This window comes from Eleutherodactylus coqui, chromosome 6, assembly GCF_035609145.1.
Source record: "Eleutherodactylus coqui strain aEleCoq1 chromosome 6, aEleCoq1.hap1, whole genome shotgun sequence".
Taxonomy (NCBI): domain Eukaryota; kingdom Metazoa; phylum Chordata; class Amphibia; order Anura; family Eleutherodactylidae; genus Eleutherodactylus; species Eleutherodactylus coqui.
In genome coordinates, this window is record NC_089842.1 from 35487837 (window position 1) to 35511804 (window position 23968).

At 45.5% G+C, this 23968-nt stretch overlaps 1 protein-coding gene across 7 annotated transcripts in view; it reads left to right on the plus strand.

The window, feature by feature from the left end:
- Nucleotides 1-23968, plus strand: part of CASZ1 (castor zinc finger 1) — a 257347-nt gene that overhangs the window by 182411 nt on the left and 50968 nt on the right. For 3 of the 7 annotated variants that reach the window (XM_066606562.1, XM_066606564.1, XM_066606563.1), the window contains exon 1: nt 19884-20196. The exons of 1 other annotated variant lie outside the window; for it this stretch is intronic. In XM_066606562.1, the coding sequence (XP_066462659.1) occupies nt 20148-20196 (49 nt within the window). In that variant the 5' untranslated portion in view covers nt 19884-20147. Of the gene's footprint in view, nt 1-7192; nt 7308-19883; nt 20197-23968 lie in introns of those variants that run through there. 3 more of the 7 variants (XM_066606568.1, XM_066606569.1, XM_066606566.1) reach the window with 2 other exon arrangements.

The following is a 23968-nucleotide window of genomic DNA, read 5'->3' on the forward strand; positions in this document are numbered from 1 at the left end:
CTTTCCTCCGGTGGGGTCAGTGAAGTCCAGCTTACTTCCTATGAATAAGTTGCAGGAAGCTGGGTGATGAATGGTTAATGGAACACTCGCTAACTAGATTGTAACTAGGTTGTTCTTCGTGGGACACTTTGTAACTGTTTGCTCTCAGATCTCTGCAGGGCTTTCCCATAACTGCCAGCACTGTGGTGGGGATAGACTTCTACTACTTGTCAGCCCAGTCATATGTCTCCTTGGGTAAGATAATGCCATCAAGGAGCAGAGGCCCCTCTTAAAAGTCATGGGGTACCCTTAGGCCTCTTTCACACGAGCAATGCGCTTTTCAGCTAGCCGCATCACATCAAAAAATGTATGAAATGGAGAAAAACGCAACCAAGTCGTGGCTAAATCTCACGTTTTCTCGCCCATTCACACAGCCGGGTTCGGCGTATAGATGTCACAGCCTGGAATTCCTTCGGCCGGCATAACTACTTGTAATGGCTAGTCGCTGCTAAACTCCTTCCCCCTCCCTTTGCCGGCAGCTCCCATAGAAGCCTATGGGAGCCGCAAGCTGATCACTGCCAAAATACCTATCTTTTCCGGATGCATCTAAACATCGTCCAGCGAGTTCGGCCGCGATGTCCTATTATCGCAGCCGCAATGCTTCGACGCAGCTAAAAAGCGTCCATTGGATTGAATGCATTGGAATCCCATGCTGCAGATGATCGCGACTTTTTGCCGCGATATAAACGCTTGTGTAAAAGAGACCTTACACTGAGCGACTATCATTCAGATAGTCGCCGAAGGGTATGAACAATAGTCGTGTGTTTGCTTGTACACGGAGCGATGATTACTTCGGAGCTTTCATTACTTCTTCGTAGGGGGCGTCCTGTACCGTAAAAGTTATACAGCAGGTCAGTCTTAGCAATGGATTGCACTGTCAGGCATTGCTTTCTGTCACCGCCCGTGGTCCTCCATACTGCATAGTATTCCTCTGCGGGTCGGCAACCTGAAGCGAGTAGAAAGGACCATTTGCTGCTGCAGCGCTGCTTGGTGTCTGCCACTTTATTGAATGTCCTCCTATGTATGTGATGCAAGAACTGTGTTTTTCGGCCACTGAAGTGCAGAGCCGACGACTCCCAGCTTTATTCTCTGTAGCCTAACAGGCTAGAGGGGTGCACAGCACAACTCCAGGGTCTCCGTAAGCCCGCCGAGCCTCGTGGATACACGGCTGCTTAGATTTTGATATATTATATGCTAATATTGCTCCAGCTGAACAGGAACTGCAAGTATCACAACTTGCAAACATCCTTTTTGTGTTTCTACTGATTTGCATGAAACATCTTGTTGACATCATGACATGTTCAAATATATATTGTATAATACCGTGTAGTTAGGAACTGTGGCAGTTCTCTGCTGCTGTCTGTTTGTCTATTGTCTGCCGGATCATTTTCTATCATGGCGCTCACCAGCCCTATGAGAAAGACGGGAAATGGGAATATAGACCGATGTCTTCACACGGGACGACTGTCGGCAGCATCATTGCTCCAAAGAGTTAATTCAAATGATAGTTGGGTGTAAAAACTGCCACCAACGAGTGATAAGTGACTCGTTGCTTAGTTTCAGCTTACCAAAAAGTAGTCGCTGGTTGATCAAAAGTCGTCTGATAACGTCACAGTTGAGATCCCCTCTATGAACGATATCTTGGCGGACAAGTAATGAACGATGAGCGCTCTGTGTCAAAGCAAACAACTGTTCTGAGTGACTAAGTGATATCTAAAAGCCCGAGGCTGCATCTTCTGGTACCCAACACGTACCTTCTTGTGATGATTGGGCCTGGTAGTTGGTATGACCTCGCATGCGCAGTCACTCTCCTCTAAAGTTACACGGCTGTCATTCTTGGGTTTTATTAACTTCTGTCCATTTGCATCGAGAGAGACCTCTCATGATATGTACTATACTGGCCAAATATAGAAGAACACAATGGCAATATTGCCCCAGCAAACACCTTTGTGGTGAACATCGACTGAGTCAGGCCTTATCGCTAAACGTCCCGGCAGCCATGTTTCTATATATACAGGAAACCTTCTCGGAGTAAGTAGAGATGAACCGCCCATAGGCTTGGGGAAAAGTCCAAGGCACCAGAGGTACCAAGAAAGGAAGTCTCTTTGGATACTTCTGGTGCCTTGGACTTTTCTCCATATATTACAATCAGTAGTGGTTTGGTGGAAAGACCATGCTGAGTGGCACGGAGGGGCAGGTGGTGCATGGGGAGCAATCTTGCTTTCTCACCACCCATGGGTTTGGATGTCAAGTTCCAGGGTAAAATACACTGCTCAAAAACCTCTCCGGCCCGCTTAAACATCCCAGTATAACCCCAAGTCGATCACACTCCAGGGACAATACTGTTAGGAAACAGAGGCAATTGTGAACCAATTGCATCGGCTTTGGTGCAAATGAAAGTGACAGTAGGTGCACTGAAGAGGCTACAGCCAAATACCCCCAAATGGGGAATGGAAACCATTCCTCTCCTTCCTCTTCCTGGCTGATTCTTCTCTAGCTTTGCTAAGGTCCTTGCCACTGCTAGCGCTATCTGCAGCTCAGTCGGGTCGTGCGGGTAGTCCTGCTCCTCCAGCATAGCACATCCATATATGATGTCTCAAGAAGGTCTGCTGTGTCTTCGAGTATCATCTCAAGAGCATGTAAGAAACTGGAAGAGCAGGACGGAGCAATAGAAGAGCATCAACTGAGCATCCGGACCAGGAGGAACACAGTCAAAGCCCTAAAAAATGACCTCCAGCAGACTACTGACGAAACTCTCAGAAACTCCTAGAGGGTGGCATGAGGACCCGTCGTCCTGTAGAGTAGGGGTCCCCAACTCCAGTCCTCAGGGACCAAAAACAGGTCATGTTTTCAGGATACCTATGGTAAGAACACCTGTGGCAATGTCTGAGGCGCCGACAAGAATTACATCACCTGTGCAACACTCAGGAAATCCTGAAAACATGACCTGTTGGGGAACACTGCTGTAGAAGGACCCGTGCTCACAGCCCAGCACCATGCATTCCCCAGAGACCTCCAGAATTGGCCGGTCTGCCATTAGCATCTCATTCTCTTCATAGATGCGTTCACACCGAGCACATGTGACAGGCGTGAAGGAGTCTGCCGGAGCCGTGGTGAACGTTATGTTGCCTGCAACATCAATGTCCCCATCATGTTTTTGAGCGGAGTACTCCTGGGCATACAGTGTAGGTGTTGGGAAATTGTCATCTCCAGGTAATTAAATGCTTCCGAAGCCCCCAGCAGCGGTCTACCTGGGCCCAACGCTTCCATCTGTACGGCGGTAATGTTGCAGACAAGTCTGCGGTGATGAAATTTGTTGCTAGAGAAAGGCACAACAGACAGCGAAAGTTTGGTGATTACTAGCGGCAGGAACTAAATAGCCCTGTAACTGGTATGAAGGTTAATTCATGGTCTGCTAAACACAGAAAATATGATAGGTTTGTCAGACAACGAGAAAAAAAAGCATGGAGGGGAAAGGAGGGGGAATCTACAAAGTAATCCAAAGCCGGCGGCTTCTGTGCCGTAAACAAACACATAGCCGGTGACAGTGCTGCGACGTTGTCTCTGCTCCGTGCTGTTTGTTGAGTACAAGGAGACAGTGCTTAGATTTGCTCTCTCGCTTTGTAAACAACTGTAGACACAAGGCGTATTTAAGCAATAAGAGCGGAGATCCTCAATAGCACGAATACGCCAAACGGGAACTCGCTGCACACCGCAAAGATGAGAAGACCTTATGGTCCTACCTTGTCTGTTCCCGTAGGTGACGATGGAACAGGAAGAATACGCAACCATCGCTCACGTACCATTACATCGCTGTACGGAAATGCCCTCAGTAATGATTAGAGGTTTTTCCAATGGAGATGTGTTTACAATACTGGGGGCAACCCAGGTTTCCATCAGTGAGAACCCCTTTACACGGGCCGATGAATCATTCAGTGTAAGTGCATGCCCCGGCTGAACGGCGAACGAGTTCGTTGTTGAGTTTTCTGCATGCATGGATCAGGTTGTGTAAACAGGCAGTCAACGACTTATGAATGACTGCCTGTTTATTGTGAATGGAGGTGGGCGGCCTCAAACACACAATGGGCAGAAGAGGATGAGTTACCAAAGGCCACCAGAACGGGCCTTCTTTTCCCCATATTGGCCTCCTACACCTTGGATCTTCAGTTGGTTTGATAGACTTTCATGGAATGTGTGAAGCCCCTTTAACACGGCATGATGATCAGGCCAATCGTTCATTAGATGATGACGCAAATCGCTCAGCTCGATCTAATACTTGTGCAATGTGAATGCATGCAGTGAAAGTCGCTGATCGGATCTGTCATGCAGACCATAAAATCCTTGTTGGTCCGCCGCTGCATCGTTCCGTGTAAACAGGCCGACGTTCATCTATCAAGGGCAACCTGTTCACTGTGAATGGAGGTGAGCGGGCTAGAATGATCTCCGTCCGGCTCCACTTTCATTGCACAGGAGTGATCATCTCTGGGAGGTTGAAGTACCTGACAGTCATTCCATGTAAAAAGGGCTTACAACCTAGTTAAAGGGGTTGTACCAAGGTTGCACATCATCCCCTAAACTGTGGATAGGAGATAATTTGCTGATCAGTGGGGGTCTCACCACAATGGGGATCCCATGTCCCCCTCTGTCACTCTCCCCTCTCAATCGCCAAGTTACCACCAATCCTGTGGGCAGGGGACAACTTGTAATCTTGGTTAAACCCCGTTAAAGGGATTATCCCACTTCTAGCTGTTTTGCTGCAGAAAGCAGACAGTTCCATACATTGTGCAGTGGCCCAGGTTGGTACTGCAGGCTAGGTCCCATTAACTTCAGTTTCCTGCAGCAAAACAGCCAGAAGTGGGACAAGTCCTTGAAATCTGGCTATAAAATTTAGATAAAATGCACGCTGCACCGTTTCATCCTGTAAAATCCCAGCCTGTATAACAAATCCGGATGGACTTCATTTAATAGGGTCTGTTAGGCGCCATTTGGGTCTAGCATGTGCCGACATTTAGGTTTTACAGTTGTTTAGTTCCTAGGATGGAATTGGACAATTAAATTATATAATGCTAATGTGAACGAGCCCTAAGGTAGTCAGATAAAAATGACCATTTCAAAAAACTTTCCCATAACACAAAAATTCCAAGGCCTGGTTCAAGCAATGCAGTGGATTTCTACGCGGATTTTGGCGTGGATCCTTCCCTGCAGAAAATCTGCAACAATTCTGCTATGTGTGAACGCACTCTTCGTGTATTCTTTTCCAGGAAGGCTTAAAGGGGTTTTTGAAGGATTAAACTACTGATGACCTATCACATAGGTGATCAAGCCGGGGTCCACCACTCTGAATTCCTGACGATCAGCTGTCACGTTCAACAGTGAAATGGCCTGAGAACAACGCAGTCCAATTCAAGTGAATGGGATTGTGCTGCTTTACCGGACACGGCCACTATACAATGCACGGCGCTGTGCCTGGTATGGGCTGAAGCGGCTTCAACAAGCTGAGCACCGCTGTCACTCCAGCCAGCTAGGATCCCACACGGCAAACCCCACCGATCAGCTATCTGATGGCCTATTCTGAGGATACACCATCAATCATTTAGTCAATCGTTTAATGTGTGTAAATAAATTGGTCCGTACCAGCAATGACAGTATAATACATTGCAGCCTCCATGCAGGGGTAACAACCTCTTCACTGGGCCGGTTACTTCAGGGCAGAAGTGATATTCATATAACATATTGCGTGCAATTAGGAAATAAATACAAATGACAGTTAATAATTGTAACCCTTTTAATGACTTCCTCATTGATCCATATGTGGGACATGGCCATATTTAGAAATAGTTAGGCATTTGCTGTATGTCGCACCTTCCTCTTCTGATATGTATGAGGCCAGCATAGGATCTTAATGTAAATACAATGCAATGGAACATGTCAAACGCTTGGGAAGATCAGATTGGATGGACCCCATCTTCAACCCGATCTACAAAGTCTCCACAATCTCATCATTGCTGTCACTACTCTTGTAATGCACTGAATGGTCACTTTATTAGAGACCCCATCTAGTAGCGTGTTGGACTTCCTTTGGCCTACAGAACCGTGGCATCCATCCAAAGGTATCGGAGGACCCAGGGTGTGGCATAAAAAGTCATTCTACACCATTACTCCACCAAGCTGACAGGAAGGGTTCATCGAGTTATGCTGCTTGGGCCAAATTCTAACTTCCCTCCCCCCACCAGCATGGTGCAACAGAAATCTGGAGTCACCTGACCAGGCAGTGGTTTTTCTACTTTTTCCAATTTTTGTTCCCTTTTGCCCAGGGTAGTCTCACCTTTCTGTTTCTCTTAGACATAATGGCACTTGGTATAGCCCAGCAGATGTGTGTTCTGACATTAGCTGGAGCACCAGTGTTGTATCGGACTGCAATTTGCTTGTCAGAACGATTCCTGGCATCCACCTCTGACCCCTTTCATCAATGAATTGTTTACTCCCACAAGATGCACTTTTGCTGAATGTCTTTCCTCCATCAAGCCATTCCCGGTATACTCTCCAAACCCTTTCACGAACCCCCTCCCCACCCCCACACCCCCCACAAGAATGGCAGATCAACCCGGCTAGTCTACCACCAATAGCAAGCCCTCGCTAGAAGTCACTCAGATCACTCGATGTTCGCCTTTTAATGTGGATTCACACTAAAACTGATCCACAGAAAACTTGGCACATGACTTTACGCTGCGCTCCGGGGGTTCACAGCGCTAATTTCCATACAGGGAAGCTCCAAACGTAAAAAAAAAAAAGACTGGTGTCTCTAATAAAGTGGCCATCCAGTGTATGTTACAGTCGGAGAAATCTTTGTCGTTATTTTTTGCTCTGATCCGACATTCGCGGTGAAAACGGATTGAGATGCCAATAAGGAGCTGTAAAGCCGACACAAAGCTGCGCTGTACTCACTACCGGTGTATTTTGCAATTAACTTATTGCAAAAGAGACTTTTAAGTTTGGGAGCTTTCAACTGAAACTGATTACTAATTCTGAAAGAAAGGCAAAGATTTAAACAGGAGGATCAGGTCCGACCAGTTTTATTATTTTATTTGAAGACAAAAAAAAACCTTTACCGGTACAATTAATGTGTTTATTTGCTCGTTGCCAAATGCAACTGCCCAAACTGTGAGATGAAACTCCGAGGAGAAGCAGGAACGGCGTAGGGAGCAGCGGAGGAGAGGCACGGGGATGTACTTGACCTAAAGAAAGATGGCGGAAGACCTAAAGGAAAGGTGAGCAGCCGATCGCATAGGAATTGTTTGCCAAGACACTCTGACAAATGTAAACAGCGACGTGTACATTATATGTTTGCTGTGACTCAGTCAGTTTACTCTTCATACATGACTAGGACTCTGTAGGCGGTATGTCGCTGAAGAAACCTATTAGGAGAGACTCCTTACCCAGGACTACATCTGGTAATAGTAGACTGACCGAGCAGTGATGATACAAGTGATGAGGAGTAGATTAGTTTGGCTGTAGGTTAATATTGGTTTACGCCCCAAGAATGGAGATGACCATATGGACTACAACCTGTCTTGGGGGTCAGTAGAGCCTGACCTATAAATGAACGTGACTCTTCACAAGTCACTTTCATGACGATCTAGTGACAAAATGATAATATGAAAGTTGTGGGTATCGATAAACTTTCCTAACGAGACTTGTCAGCAGTTGTTCTAATCCGATTCATTTCTGCAGTCTGGTGGGTTGTTGGGAACTTCCTTCGGAGGGTCCTGTGGCTTTAGAGACTTGACTTGGTTATAGTTACATCCTAGGCACCACGTTTTCTATGTTAGATAGTTGTTCAGTCTGTTTTGAATCCAAGACACATACAGTCATTGTCAGAAAATAGAAATCAAACATCTAAAAGTTGTCATTTTGCGGCAAAACTCGGCATGAGGTTCCATCTCGGGCGGATATGTAAATTATGAGAGTTGTGGTGTGATTTAGATGAACGGTCTTGTCACCTGAGACCCTAAAAGTGGTTCCATCCTCAGGCCTATATAAAGGCTCTCTGTGGCTCCTTGTGTGCAGTGACCTCTTTTTCCGCTTGTGTAGAGCTTGTTGACCGCTAGACGCCTCTACCACACAATCGAAGAGACTTCTCCCAGTTGACAGAGTTTGAGAGGGGCGCATTATTGGAATGCGAGAAGCTGGATGGTGAACAAATAGGGCCATTCTGACCAGAAGATATTAGGACCAGGGGATGCTTGAGGACACACAAGGTGACTGGGCTCAGGATGTCCTAGACAGATCACCAGTAGAGAGGATCATCTGATCGACCGACAAGCATGAGCAGCTCCAACTGTTTCATTGTCTGCCATCCAGAGACAGGTGGCGCCATCGTTACAGGCCCCTGTAGGAACTTTGGTCTCATGGCGCCCATTACAGATACTGCCACCAACCTCCATTTACATTGGTCTCATAAACGATGAAACTGAAGTGGTACGGAATGGTACCGGGTTGTCTTCAGTGATAAATCCAGGTTTACTTTGGGCACAGACGACAGTCATGTTCATGTCTGGAGACCTCGGGATGAGCGCCTCAGTCCTACTTTTGCTGTGGAGCGGCACACTGTCCCCTGCTGGTGTGGTGGTCTGGGGGCGCCATTACATATGACAGTCGGTTTCCCCTAGTAGTGGTACGAGGGACAATGACAGCTCAGCGATATGTTCAGGACATCCTGCAGCCACATGTGTTCCCCTCATGGCGGCTGCTAAGAGGTATTTTCCAGCAGGATGATGCCAGGCTGCACACACAAGGGGGTCACAGGAATGTCCCCACAACATTGTCACACTTCTGTTGCTGCCCAGTTGCCTCTACTCTTCCTTAGTCAGACCTCATGTGGAATACTGTGTCCGGTTCTGGGCACCCCAATTTAAAAAAAGACATCGACAAGCTGGGGCAAGCTCAGAAGAGTTACCAAGATGGTGAGCGGTCTACAAATCATGTCCTATGAGGAACGGTTATAGATCTGGGAAAGATTAGCTTGTAAAAAGGAAGGCTGAGAGGAGACTTAATAGCGGTCTACAAATATCTGAAGGGCTGTCACAGTGCAGAGGGGTCAGCCCTATTCTCATCTGCACAAGGAAAGACTAGAAGCAATGGGATGAAACTGAAAGGGAGGAGACACAGATTAGATATTAGACAATGATGGTGATCAATGAGTGGAACAGGTTGCCACAGGAGGTGGGGAGTTCTCCTTCAATGGAAGTCTTCAAACAAAGGCTGGACAGACATCTGTCTGGGATGATTTAGTGATCCTGCATTGAGCAGATCATTGGACCCGATGACCCTGGAGGTCCCTCCCAACCATACAATTCTATTAAATCGCATTGCACTCGCATGTGGAAAATAGGGAGGGTATCTGCTGACTGAGACCTCCCCCATGAGCTAAGGTCAGAGCTTTACCCCATAGGACAATATATCTCAAGGACTGCAGGTATCCATCAAAAACCATAGAAGCCATCAGTTCTTCAGGGAGAACAAGCAAGGTAGTTGCCCTGATACTAATATTCAGCACAACCTTTATGCCTCCCTACCATATTTCCTAGAGCCAGGTGAATACTATTAAGGGATATCCACACCAGATCGCCCTCATGACATTATTTCAGAAGCTACATCCTCCTTGTAAACTCAACAGTTGTGAAGACTTCCCTTGTTCTTGTTTTTGGAAGGACTGGTAACGGTTGTACTTCTCGTCCGTTGTATATTTGATGGGATTTTCCCCGGCCGAGTCCTGTCTATAATCCAGCTAATCTCGTGCAGGATTACATTTTACATCCAGTTACTACAGAGAATTCTGACCTTTTGTCAGAAATAATTATTTATGTTCTCGTGCAGCAAACAAACTCTGCATCCTTGGGTCTTATCCTTTCCTAGTTAGCAGCCAGTCGGAGCGCCGTGTGCCGATTACTCTCCCAGATAGGAACTCTGATGTCACCGTGACATCAGATTCATTGTCAATACATTGTATGTGTATATAACAAAACAGGAGAACAATGGCGGTGGAGAACCTATAATCTAGCAGCCTCCTCCCTGGATAGGCGTCACCTATGACCGTGAACTTGGAAGGGTTTTGCTGGGTCCTGTAGCCGGGACTTGATAATGTGTACAGAAGTATCCATGAACGTATTTATAGACAACAATGAGGTTACAATTAGCGCTGTGCCTACAAGCACATCAGAGGTGAAGCGACAGGTACGGCTCAGGTTACACCGTGTCCTCATACAAGGTACAGCATACTGACAGGGAGGACACCGTCACATCCGGATGAGAAGATGCAAGAATACAGCCGGCCGAGGGCTCATGCTGTATTTTTTTTCACTGAAATGCTAAGATGCACGTTTTTTTTTTTCGGGTCTTCAATTTAGCATTGGAGAATTTTATAATTTAGTAATTAAAATCTCTGATAGGCTTTAGAAATTGCAGCTAATTGAATTTAATGGGAAGATGATTTTCAATTTTATTTGATTATAGGGACCCCTGGCATTGGCATTTATGGGAAAAAAATGGAGAACGCACTGTGTGGGCTGGGATGGCAGAATTGAATTGGGGGTAATGTGATTTTCTCATCATGGCTTTCACTATAATTTTCCTATAATTTTCCATTAGATATCTAGTTTACAAATACTCACTAAGAAGCCTAGAGAAAGGAGGCTGCCAGCTAACAGGATTATAGAGACGGAGAGGCCAGTGTGCCAACAACGCTTATGTAAACACACCGCCACGCCTTAGTACACAAAGACAGGCGAACATACATGCACAAACTGGTACAAACACACAGATTACACACTACACCTATATACTAGAACAGCAGGGAACTCCACCGCCTTCACAGGATTTTACTGGATTTGGAGGTTTCCTCAATTGGCTTTTGTTGAAGTCTCCTGAGAATAGTGGATTTTTTTTCCTGTTTTTTGTTTGTTTTTTTTTTAAATAACATAACATTTTTCCTCTTGATCTATAATAATTCTTTCAATTATGCAATTACTAGTGAGGTACCACAGAGGGCAGTATTGGAGGGGTCACAGTTACTAGTGGGGTACCACAGGGGGCAGTATTGGAGGGGTCACAGTTACTAGTGGGGTACCACAGGGGGCAGTATTGGAGGGGTCACAGTTACTAGTGGGGTACCACAGGGGGCAGTATTGGAGGGGTCACAGTTACTAGTGGGGTACCACAGGGGGCAGTATTGGAGGGGTCACCATTACTAGTGGGGTACCACAGGGGGCAGTATTGGAGGGGTCGCAGTTACTAGTGGGGTACCACAGGGGGCAGTATTGGAGGGGTCGCAGTTACTAGTGGGGTACCACAGGGGGCAGTATTGGAGGGGTCGCAGTTACTAGTGGGGTACCACAGGGGGCAGTATTGGAGGGGTCGCAGTTACTAGTGGGGTACCACGGAGGTCCGTACTGGGCACTATTCTTCTTAATATATTAATGGCCTTATAGAGGGATTGTACAGTAAGATATTAATATTTACAAACAGTATGAAACTTTCTAATTAACACAAGAGAGTAGAGTATATAGTTGTAAATGGATCTGCAGAAGTTGGGGCAGAAAAGTGGCAAATGAGGTATAACACTGATAAATGTAAGGTTCTGCACATGGGCAGGGAAATCCATGTCACCGTTACACACTAAAGGGGAAACCACTGGGGAACACCAACATGGAGAAGGACTTGGAGGTTTTAGTTAACTGTAAGCTTAACTGGAGCAACCAGTGTCAGGCAGCTGCTGCCAAGGCAAATAGGATCATGGGGGGCATCAAAAGAGGTCAAGGGGCACATGATGAGAACTTTGGTCTTCCTCTTTACAAGTTACTGAGCAGACCACACATGGAATATTGTGGACAGTTTTGAGCACCGGTACTCAAGAAGGACATATCAGAGCCTGAGCGGATACAAAGGTGGCAACTAAAGTAATAATCAGAATGGGCGGACTACAATACCCAGAGAGGTTATCAAAATCAGGACTATTTTGTTTATAAATAGATGGCTGAGGGGCGATCTAATTATGTATAAATACATCGGGGGATAATAAAGAGATCTCTCCCATGATCTGTTCATACCCAGGACTGTGACTGTAACAAGGGGGCGCCTCTACATCTAGAGAAAAGAAGGTTTCTAAACCAATATAGAAGGGGGTTCTTTACTGTAAGAGCAGTGAGACTGTGGAACTCTCTGCCTGAGGACGTGGGGATGGTGAACTCACTAACAGATTATGAGAGGGGCTTGGGCCCCTTTCTTGGGTGTTACAACATTACATGTTATATCACTGATTACTTCAGAAGGGTCGGTGATCCGAGGATTATTCTGATTGCCAGATTATTCTGATTCCCTAAAATGAAGAAAATGGACTCCTACCTTTATGGGGGGGGGGGGGGGTTTGCCTTCCTCTGGATCAACATTGGGGCAATAGGCTGAACTGGATGGACAAATGGCTTTTTTTCAGCTTTTCATGGAACAGCGTCCGGACCTCCGGTCTGTGTGCTGTCCGATGTGCTGAACAGCGTACATTGACATGTGCTATTCTCGTCCAAGAATGGGACATGCTGCTATTTTTTTTATTTCGACTATTGCTAAAGTGGAGCTTAATATTTTCAGCTGTGGGTTTGGTATTACACATGCAGATTTCACCCCCCTATTTAAAGCAGTGAAATCAGCGGCATACATTGACATGCTGTGGATTTAAAATCCGCACCAAAGGTCAGTTTACACTTTGGATGTTTTCCATAGCTTGTGGATGAGCCTTCTGGAACGCTCATCCACATGGCTTATACCGTAGAACTCTGGAAATTTTGCACAGGGAAATCCTCTGCAGAAAATCTGTGACCTTTATTATACCCTAATTATTCAGGAAATGAAAAAGTCTCTGACAACCTCTTTAAGTTAGCGGCCTGCTACCTATGGATTTCTACCTGTCATAAAATTACAAGTCCCTGCATCTCACTACAGTCCGCAGCTTTCACAGCCTCACAACAGCAAGTGGTTGCGAAACAGCCATAATGTAACAACCCCAGCCGAACACAAGACAGCAGAACTGGACTCCTTTGCTGGGTACTAAGTACTGGGTGTCTCCCAGTAATCGGATACCCATATGACGTACAGTAGGGTTGAATTATGGGACAACTAGACAGCCAAATGAGTAATATGAAGCATGTATCAACACTACTATGTAACAAGAATAGGAATGGATGACAAGAACACAGACGACAGGAATGGTGATGGTAATCAACTTACTGCACCAACGGATGATGATATTCAGGTAATGGAGCAGACGAATGATGTGATAGTTATAAGATAGTGGAGCCAAATGTGCGATGGGGAATAGATAATAAATGATGCTGACCCTAACACTAGGCACCTCTGTCCCTAAAGATATGCCTATATAGACCCTAAACTGAATCCTTGACCCTGACAAACCATGAGAGAGGGTCCTAAGACTTAGGGAAAAAAAGAAGCCCAAACTGAGCAGAGCTGAACTAAACAGCAAGACAAAAAACTGACACAAACAGGGAAAAAAAGCCAACAGCAACTATTATGAAGAATAAGACATAAGGACAGGGCTAGGAAACCATAGAAATTAAATTAGTTTGACAAGAAAAAAAGCTGGACTAGGAGGAAGATACTAGAAGCATACAAGGATTGCTCTATTTTAAATGCACATAGCTTACACTATAACCAGCAAAACAATGCAGAAGATAGGAATTTTTAAAGAGAGACCCAACCAATCAAGAACTTTTGCCCAGACAAGGCTGAGCAACAGCAGAATGGTCAGCTGAATTAATGCTGCTAGTAGCACATAAAGAGCACGATTTTATATTTTTAATATTGTAGCTTACAGTCCAGCACGTTGGTCCAGTTAACAATAGCCAAAAGACTGATGTGAGATTACATGTTACTTTCCTTCAAAAGCCTGAATATGGCCAAATTCAATGCAGCCCCCAGCCGGGACCACACTGATTATATATATTTCTGGTATATCCTCAAATGTCAGTTGTAGAAAGGCCAATTTATCACTGGCTGTGCACCGGAATGGTACTGGGAAAAAGTCACAAATATTGACTGTTTTAGGCAAAAATTCGCATCTTATTTGTTTCTATTTTGGCACTGTGGAGGGGTGTGTCTTCCTGGCGCTCTGAAAATTTGCCTTAATTTATACCAGAAACTTGCATAAATTATAGTGCAAGTCTAAATTACCAACATAGTTGACCTAGATTTGTCTTTCTGGCACACGGACTGTCGGGGTGCACCAACTTTATTTAGACTTATGTGGCTCTTAATACATTTGGCGCATCTTACAGCCGCATACTGCTACTAAAAACGTCTAGTCTTTTCTAAATGTCCCCTATGGCCTCTAATCCTTCCACAACCACATGTGCTTCTCTGGGGTAGGGTGAGGGTTCAATAGTTGCTCTAGTGCCAGAAGAGACTCTGCCGTCATGGAGGTTCTCCTTGCTGCCCGATTACTAACTGCATGCAGCAATCATGTGGGTTGTTGTATATTGTTGCATTTATTATCTAAGTGTCATAAAATATCCATATGTCATTGAAAATTCCTGTGACTGCATCGTCTGGAGGGAAAAGCAAACAAACAAGCTGGTGTTTGCAGGCTTACCATGGTTTTAAGCGTCTGTGTCGCTGCTACGGAGTACAGAGCGCTCACACTACAAATTATGGCTTTGTTTTTAGTATATTCAATTTTTAGTTTCTTTATTTCAGCTTTTAGATGGTCAAATATTGGGAAGATTTACAGTAACTTTATTTCTTTTTAGTACTGCAAGTGGCTTTTTGTATGAGGATTCACAGAATACATAGAGGACCACTTCGGCAAAAACGTCCGTACAATACAGCCCCGTCTGATGCTTATCAGGCACCATCTTGATGCTGACATTTGTCCCTGCTCTAGGCTATGGTAGCAAACACATGATGTATCAGTACAGCATCACATGAACAGCTAGAGCCAGTACCAACACTGCCTACTAGGAGGAAAATGAGATTATCACTACTCTGTATATTCATCTACATAAGCTACAGACCATAATTATACAGTCAGGAGGATGAGCTGTGATCTCCTTCGTTATAACTGTGTGACAGGAGCCTCCAGCAGGATGAACTGTGATAGGCGTTTATGCCCCCCATGAAGAGCTGGTGTGGTACAGTCCATGGAATACTACACAGGACTTATACTGACTGAAAAACTGACTTCTTCAAAGAACATAAAGCCAAGTAATTCTCAGGTGGTCAGAAAGAGATCACATGACCACCTAAGGAGAAAGACTCCAGGAGGTTTCGCATAGAAAGGGATAACTAAGGCCCCATGTCCACAGGCGGGTCGGATTCCACATGCGGGAGCCCGCGGCCCCTGCTTACCTGTCCGGGGCTTCTTTTTTCTATACTGCGGATGTGTATGGAAGTGCTGGCCAGGCAATATTTTGAACACCTGCTTTCCTGCGGATCGGGTGGCTTCCATTTACATTAAACAGCATTTATGCAAGTACTTGGATAGAAAATGGAGGAATTAACCAGAGTCAGCATGGGTTTGTAACAAACAAGTAATGCCAGACGAATCTAATTTCCTTCTATGACAGAATCACTGACTGGTTGATCAGGAAATGCGGTGGGTATAGTATATCTTGACTTTAGTGAAGCATTTGACAAAGTATCTCATACCATACTTCTTGAAAAAAATGACTAAATATGAAATTTACAAGGCAACTGTTAGGCGGATTTACAACTGGCTGAGTGATCGTACTCAAAGATTGGTCATAAATGGCTGCACATCCAAGGGGAAGAATGTATCTAGTGGGGAACCACAAGGCTCTGTCCTAGGCCCAGTGTTGTTCAATATTTTTATAAATGAACTGGAGGAGGGAAGTGATGGGAAACTGATCAAATTTGCTGATGACACAAAGCTAGGAGGGATAGCTAACACTAGGAAACAGAGAGAGAGTATTCAAAAAGATCTAGAAAAGCTTGACCAGTGGGTGGCGACTAACAGAATGGTATTTAACAAGGAGAAATGCAAAGTCCTACATCTGGGCAAGAAAAATGAAGAAAGCACATACAGAATTGGAGGAATTGGGCTAAGCAGCAGCACATGTGAAATAGACTTGGGTATGCTAATAGATCATAGACTGAACATGAGTCAACAATGTGATGCAGCAGTCAAAAAGGCAAGCACAGTTCTGGGATGTATTAAGAGAAGCATAGAGTCTAGATCACGTGAGGTAATTATTCCCCTCTACTCCTCCTTAGTCAGACCTCATCTGGAATACTGTGTCCAGTTCTGGGCACCTCACTTTTAAAAAAAAGACATAGACAAACTGGAGCAAGTTCAGAGAAGAGTTACCAAGATGGTGAGCGGTCTGCAAATCATGTCCTATGAGGAATGGTTAAAGGATCTGGGAATGTTTAGCTTGCAAAAAAGAAGGCTGAGAGGAGACTTAATAGCTGTCTACAAACATCTGAAGGGCTGTCACAGTGCAGAGGGATCAGCCCTATTCTCATTTGTACAGGGAAAGACTAGAAGCAATGGGATGAAACTGAAAGGGAGGAGACACAGATTAGATATTAGAAAAAAAACTTTCTGACAGTGAGGGTGATCAATGAGTGGAACAGGTTGCCAGGGGAGGTGCTGAGTTCTGCTTCAATGGAAGTGTTCAAACAAAGGCTGGACAAATATCTGTCTGGGATGATTTAGTGATCCTGCACTGAGCAGGGGGTTGGACCCGACGACCCTGGAGGTCCCTTCCAACTCTACCTTTCTATGATTCTATAACATCAATGGAAGCCGTACGTGCGGGAACCGCACTAAAATGGAGTATCCTGCAATTTGTTTTCCACATGCGGAGTCCGGAAAACAAATGCTCTTGTGTAAGAGTACTGGACGGTCTTGTCTCCCTGCCTCAGCAGCTTTCTCTGGCTCTCAGTGAGAGGGAGATTGGTGCTAGTAAGTTGTAGGACCTGTGAGCTGGGGGCGGAGCTACAGTGCAGGCTGGTAAACGGCTCTGTGCATGCTGGGAGTTGCAGGGGACAGTCTGTTGTGTTTACTGAAGTGATGCATGTAAACACTGCGGTAGATTGGCGGCTGCATGGGACAAGGAAGAGGGTCCAAAGTGGCAGATAGAAAGGTTCAGGTTGCCACTGCTGAGCTGTACCCCCTAGATTTCAGCATTCTCATTTTGTACTCAGAAAATCCCTTTTAAGAGTTGTCAGCCTAGAACAATCACTTTAAAGGGGTTGTCTTAGGAAGGCAACCCCAGTCCAATGCACACTGTTAGGGCAGATGTGAGTCCTCTGCTCAGGCTTCCCTTCTGTATGCCAGACTGGAAAGCCGCTCCAGTTTGAGTGCTCCTTGTATGGCATTTATCCAGCTGAATGGCCGTCCTTGTACTGTATCTGCCCGGCTGTCCGAGGCCTTCCCCAGCAAAATGAGTGGTTTACTGGTGGTGCCGGAAGTGGGATGATCAGATGACCACATTCTGAAAGGGGTTGTTTTTTATTGGATTACCACTTAAATTTGATAAAGTCCCTTAACTGTCCTGTGACCTCCCACAATAATCCGCTGGCACCCATGTAACCGGCTGCCCATGTAACCGGCTGCCCATGTAACCGGCTGCCCATGTAACTGGCACCCATGTAACTGGCTGCCCATGTAACCGGCTGCCCATGTAACCGGCTGCCCATGTAACCGGCACCCATGTAACCGGCTGCCCATGTAACCGGCTGCCCATGTAACCGGCTGCCCATGTAACCGACACCCATGTAACCGGCACCCATGTAACTGGCTGTCCATGTAACCGGCTGTCCATGTAATACTTTACTTTGATTTAAAGACATGCTTTTTACAAACCTTCTCTATTCTGGATAATAGACGGAGTTACAAAAGTTATCCACAAACAGGTTTCACCAATGCACTTTTTGGTGCGGTTTTTATTGCAGCCGCACTGCTCCGTGTGAATGGCGCCTTAGATTGCAGAATGCCAGGTATAGCACCCCCAGTCTTCTAGTAAGGAAGGGTCTAAGGCCGTTTTAGGGTGACCACCCACTACAGTTCTTTTTCACTGCGAAATTCGCAGCATTTTTTTTTTCTTCAGGGGTCTATGGGACTTGTTAATGTTAAAATCACATAGCGCAAAATCGCGATTTTGCGGTAAATTGGGGGTTTTTTTGCCGCGATGCGTTTTTAGCATTAGAAACTCTCATAGACACCTGGGGGAAAGAAAAGCAGCAAATTTGCAAACGCTAGTGGGTAGTCACCCTTAGGCCTAGTGCCCACGGTTGTGAGGGGCTCCACAAGCGGAATTCCGCAGCGGAGCTCGTCACGGCGTCCCCCCAGAGACCCCATACTTGCCTCCGGATTCGCCGCCCGACGTCCTGCATGACGCTCTGGCACAGATGCGCAGTAGAGCACATGATGCGCCAGCAGCGTCATATGACACGCCCACAGCGCCACATGACGCGGCCGGCAGTAGGCGGGGAAGCGTTTTCACGCTATCTTCCGCTGTGCTACAGCAGAAAATAGCGTGACAGACTGCTTCCATTGACTGCAATGGAAGCCGTCCGCGTGTACGCCCATGGCAAATAGAACATGCCGCGGGTGAGGACTGGGGAATTCACGGGCCGGAATTCCGCCCCGTGAGCACTGTGCTATTAGGCTCAATAGAACCTAATAGCTGCGGGGCACCATCGCGGATTTCTGCCGCGTACCACGCGGCGGAAATCCGCCCACAGGAATAAGCCCTTACTTGGAATACCCAGTTATACAAAATAAAGATAAAAACACGCATATAACATACATGCGGTAAGCTGGGCACACGCGTGACAAAGCGACAGGACCTGAAAAAGATGCGCCTGTTTCATCTTTAGGAAACCTGAATGAAGCATGCGGACGGCGGTGAATTATTCATGGTTCGGCCACTGATTGCCTATGGACAACTTCATACCTGCACACCGACTACAATGACTAATAAATACTGATCTTCCCCTAATGTCATAATACAGGATGTTGTGGTCGCAGTTATAGCCCTGTGTGAAAACGGAAATAAAGAAAGTAACGTTACAGCGTCTGTGAGACCGGCGAGCGACAAGCGTCTTCACCAAGCAGCTCAACTTCTGTGAACTCCCGGCTGCAGCGGAGGGAACACATTCATACAGACACACACGGATTGTCATTTTGCGTAATATTTTCCATCGCCCCCCCCTCCCTTAAATTTTGGCGGACAGCAGAGATTAAACACCGTTTATCCCCCTGTATTTATTCGGTAAAGTGCTCGGGGGATAGATTATTATAATGTAATCTCTTACTTAGTGAGATTCTTCTTCCCAGTTTGCGGGAAAGTATCTGCACCTGCATTTTATGCGTATTACAGACATTCGGAATTTATTAGCGTCTCAGTAGAGCCGTAGATGCGAAAATGACTTCGTTTTGCCATCTTTCTTTTAATTGTTGCTTTTTATCAAGCCTGGCTTTTTTTACATGATGGGAAAAGACATTTGTGATATTTCCTAATGATTGCATTTCCCCTTCTAGTTGAGCAGCAGCCTTGCATTGGGTGTGAAGGGTCAGTGCCAGGCTCCTGGCATGACCCTGGCGATGAGTGTGCCCTGTGTGTTTGGGAATGTCTTCTGCCGCCTCCGCTGCCAGGGACTCCATGCTCTGGGAACGAGCAGGAAGGACAGCCCCTGAGAGAGCGCCACACTGATAGGGCAGCCTGAGCCTCTGTGACTGGGCTTGTGTGTGTGGAAAGGGTTTTTTTTTTTTTTTTCTTCCTCCTTGCAAACTCTGAGCTGGGAGCTCATTCACTTCACATCTACCTCTCAGGCAGCGCTGTGCAGAGAGAAGCATAGACATACACCCAGGGAAAGGGGCAGGGGCACTCTCTGATCTTTCACCTGCCCTCTAACCAGTTGGTAAGGCCAGGAGGAGGCGTTGCTATTTCTACTGTGCCAATCCTGGCTTGCCCGCCTGCTCCACTGACAGAGCTCCCACAGACACACACAGTGACATCAGTCATACAACTTGTGATCCGGGAAGCAAATCAGCCTCAATTAGATACTAATTAAGTATTATGAAAGTTGATTATTTAAGTGAATTCAGCTTTGGATTCTCTGACTATGGTGAGTACCTGGCACTTGCTTGTCTCTTTTGACCTTATTATGTATTATAAGTTTTAATAAACGGAGCTTTTGTGTGTTTCTTTGGCATTGTGTGCATTGTGTTTTCTTCCTGACTCACCGGTGTCGTTTTCACTTTGACTGCAGCTATTATTTGGCTGTAGTTTCTGTTTAGCGTTATACAGTAAAGTTTTGAGAGTCAACTTGCCCCCCCCCCTCCCCTTCCCTTTAACGTATGGCCCAAAAAAAAAAAAAAAAGTTTCCTGCCTGGTACAGCGGGCACCGCACTTTGGATGCTCGCAGTCTGTTTGGGTTACACAGTAGCCGGTGTTGTAGTAGTTCATGAGAGGTGATCTCAGTGTCTCTTCTGTTTGTGTACACTTGTGCCCATTGTGCGGCGGTGAGATGGAAGGGGCTCTTAGTGTTATTATGGATTGCCGGGCTCGGTGAGTTCTCCATGGACGAGGCAGAAGGATACGGTGGAGCGAGAACTCGTTCTGTGCTATTTCGATCTCGGGTTCTGGTACTTCTGGTTTTCTTTTTTTTTTTATTTGTAACCTGAAAGGAATGTCATTAATTTGGGACAAGGCAGTGGCTGCTGCGAGGAGCGATCATTAGTGTCATTTAATATTTTATCTTTGGGAGGATCCCTGTTTGCTTCCCTTGTCTTAAGTAAAGGGAGCTCAGGTGGAGGAAGCAGGACAGAGGGCATTCAGTCAGTCGCTGGCAGTTGAACCTTGCAGGCATTGTCTGCGGAGACGTTCCGGCAGCACATGTGCCGAGGGGTTTCTGTGGTGACTGATCACACCCAGGAGATCGCCGGTTCAGGCTTAAAACGAATAAAAAAGGAACGAACGGCATCTACCGCTCCGACCGTAATTATCCCCCATCTCCGTGATGGAGAACTCTATGTAAGAACAGAGCAGTCCTATAAAGCCTGATTATTGTTAACGAGATTTTGCATTGACTCATCACTAAACTTTCATGTACTGCATCATCCATTATTTATTAATGTGCAACTGTGCCCGTTGCGGACAAACGACTTAAGTGCCCGTGAGTGATGATATGTTCAGCATCCGAGCAGGTGTCATCTGTGCAACATGTGTCTCTCTAGTGGGCGGACTACAACTCTCAGCAAACTTGTCACTTACTGGTTCGTGACAAGTGGAAGCTGTGCAGCCGCACAATGCCTACACAGTTCTTATGTGTTACATTGTGACAAACTTCTGGTTGTAGCATCCGTTGCATCGTTGGGTGACGCGGTCCTGAACTTGTTACCGGGGAGGATTAATGTATCCATAGTATAAAATACATATTTAGAAGGGGAAGGTTTAATTTAACCATTGCATTTCTGCACTTGCGAGATAAATAATGTGAAGTCCTTTGATTTCCCCCCCGCGGTGTGTGACAAGGATGAAGGTTGTGGTGTCCTGGGCCCGGGTCCACACATGTCCCTTATCATCTCATTTCTCTGCAGTTCACAAAACACGTTCAGTGCATCGCTGTCAGCAGTAAAAGATGCCACTGTCGTCCCTAACTCACCAGGCCCCAAGATGACAGCAAATTTACATTTTTTAATTAAACGAGTGCTGAGATTTTTTTTTTTTTCCTTGTGCTTTACGAGAGGGCCGGGTTATGCAAATTAAATGGTTGTGTACCAAAGATTAGAACAGTTGGAAAATAAATTTTGTGAACACTGTCATGAAAAAGAGAGGAGAGGGGGAAAAAAAAAGTGACTGCTTTGCATTAGCCTCCTTTAGTCTTGATTTCCCCAGAGGTTGGGAGGAGCTTGGAAAAAGAAATTTACGTTTATGGTGTCAATAGTCACTTGCTTGTTTTGGTGACGCCATAATATGTGTGCGTGTAGCAGTTAGAATACAGACTGTAAGGATTAGATTATTAAGGTTAAGCAATGACATGGGATTAGCTGAAATCTGTGGATTTACAGTGATACATTTTCCCCAGAATTCTCTCTGATATAAGGCTTTGGTCATTATTAGCCGACTGTAAGCGACGCCGTACGACCTTCCATGTATTTGCACGTCTTTGATCGTTTGCTGTAAAACTTTTCAGACTGTCACAGGGACTTTATTAACAGACCCCCTACTTAGAGCTATTGAGAGCTCTTCAAAAGTGACAGCTAAGAGAGTTCCAGTAAGTTTGCTAACTTTTGCGCTCGGGGCCTAGCGCGAGGATCCACCAACGTTAATACAGAGCTGTTCTTATTTAGGCATGTATAGAATAGTTTTGGGGGTCTTCTGAAATGGCAACAAGTAAAATGCAGCGACTGTAATGTTCATGTCTGTGTAAAGGATCAGCAGAGTGGTCCTTTACACAGACATGAACTGTTAGTCCCTATCACAATATTTCTTGAAGACGCGGTTTAGTCTGCTGCTGTGGATTTCTGCTCCATAACCTGCGTGTGATGTGGGTGCAGAGTTGTCTGCTAGAAATATTCTGCACGTGTGAAAGCCCCCTCGCTGGATGATGCATTACGACATCATATTGCCTAATGTGTGGCATCACTGCTGAGGAGTGGGAGGCAGTGAACTAATCAGCCCCCCCCCCCCCCCCCCCAGGTGAGCAGTCACAAGACGCTGTCATATGGGGGGCTCCTACCTCCAGTGTATACATCACAGACGGTGTGTGGCTTGTGATGGAAAACCAGATTATAAAAACGTCCAAACAAATGTCAGCTGGAGTTCCGCCTCCTGTTTACAGGTTGTCAGGGCCTGAGGCTGGAATTAACGACATACAAAGCTCTGGCTGTAGGTGAGAGCCGGGGAAGGAGCTTCAGGTCGTTGTAAGGAGATCTGAAGTTACCTTAGGTACACACTGTGTTTACTTTTTAGTGACAGTTTTCTAAAACCCGCGTACTGCGATAAAAATCTGTAGGAAATGTATTCTATTCTCAAACTCTAATTCTTTTCACACTATAGGGATCTGCTCATTAATTGGGCGATCCGGACAGCAGTACAGGTTATCGATATAGAAGCTTAAAAAGAACACAAACAGCTTGTTTTATGGTTTGTGTAAAGTTTAAAAGTAACACAAACAAGTTCTTTTATTGTTTGGGTAACTATTTAATTTACTAAACAGCCACAAACTAATCTACAAAATGGAAAAGCAAAAACATAACAAAAGAGACACAAAGTAATAATCATCCAGTCTCGAAAAAAATACAAGAAATTCTCTGCGGACACTTAGGGAGCAAGTAAAGCAGTGTGACTACAAGCAGCGGCGGCGGCTCGTACATCTGCTGACTTGTAAATTGTGGATTGCCTTTTTTTCACACATATTTATCATTGGTGCAGAGAAGTCCAGTTCTCATAAAACATTTTCATGTTTATCATAATCTGTTTTTTCCCCACTGCCAGAAGCTCTTCATTTGAAAGCTTTTAGGAAGTCGAAAATGAAAACTTGACAAGGAAAGTAATTGCAAGAGTCTTGGCTTGAATAACCTTACTGTCTATAGAAGGGAATGTGGCGCCCCCTATGACTCTACTACATCCAGATGAGAACCAGTCAAAATTGTTACAAAAAAAAAAAGCACAATGTTAAAAATTGTAGCCCATAAATGATCAGCGAACTGAATCTCTGCTCCATCGTGATCCCAGCAGTTGGGTTCGGGTCACACCTGTAATAGTGTGATGCAACAAATGGTTAATAGAGATACATTGCAAACTATAGGTAACATTGGGGAACTATTGTAACGATGATCTTCAGCTCAACTCTAGAATATCCAGGGCTTACCAACACAGAAGATAAAAAAGAA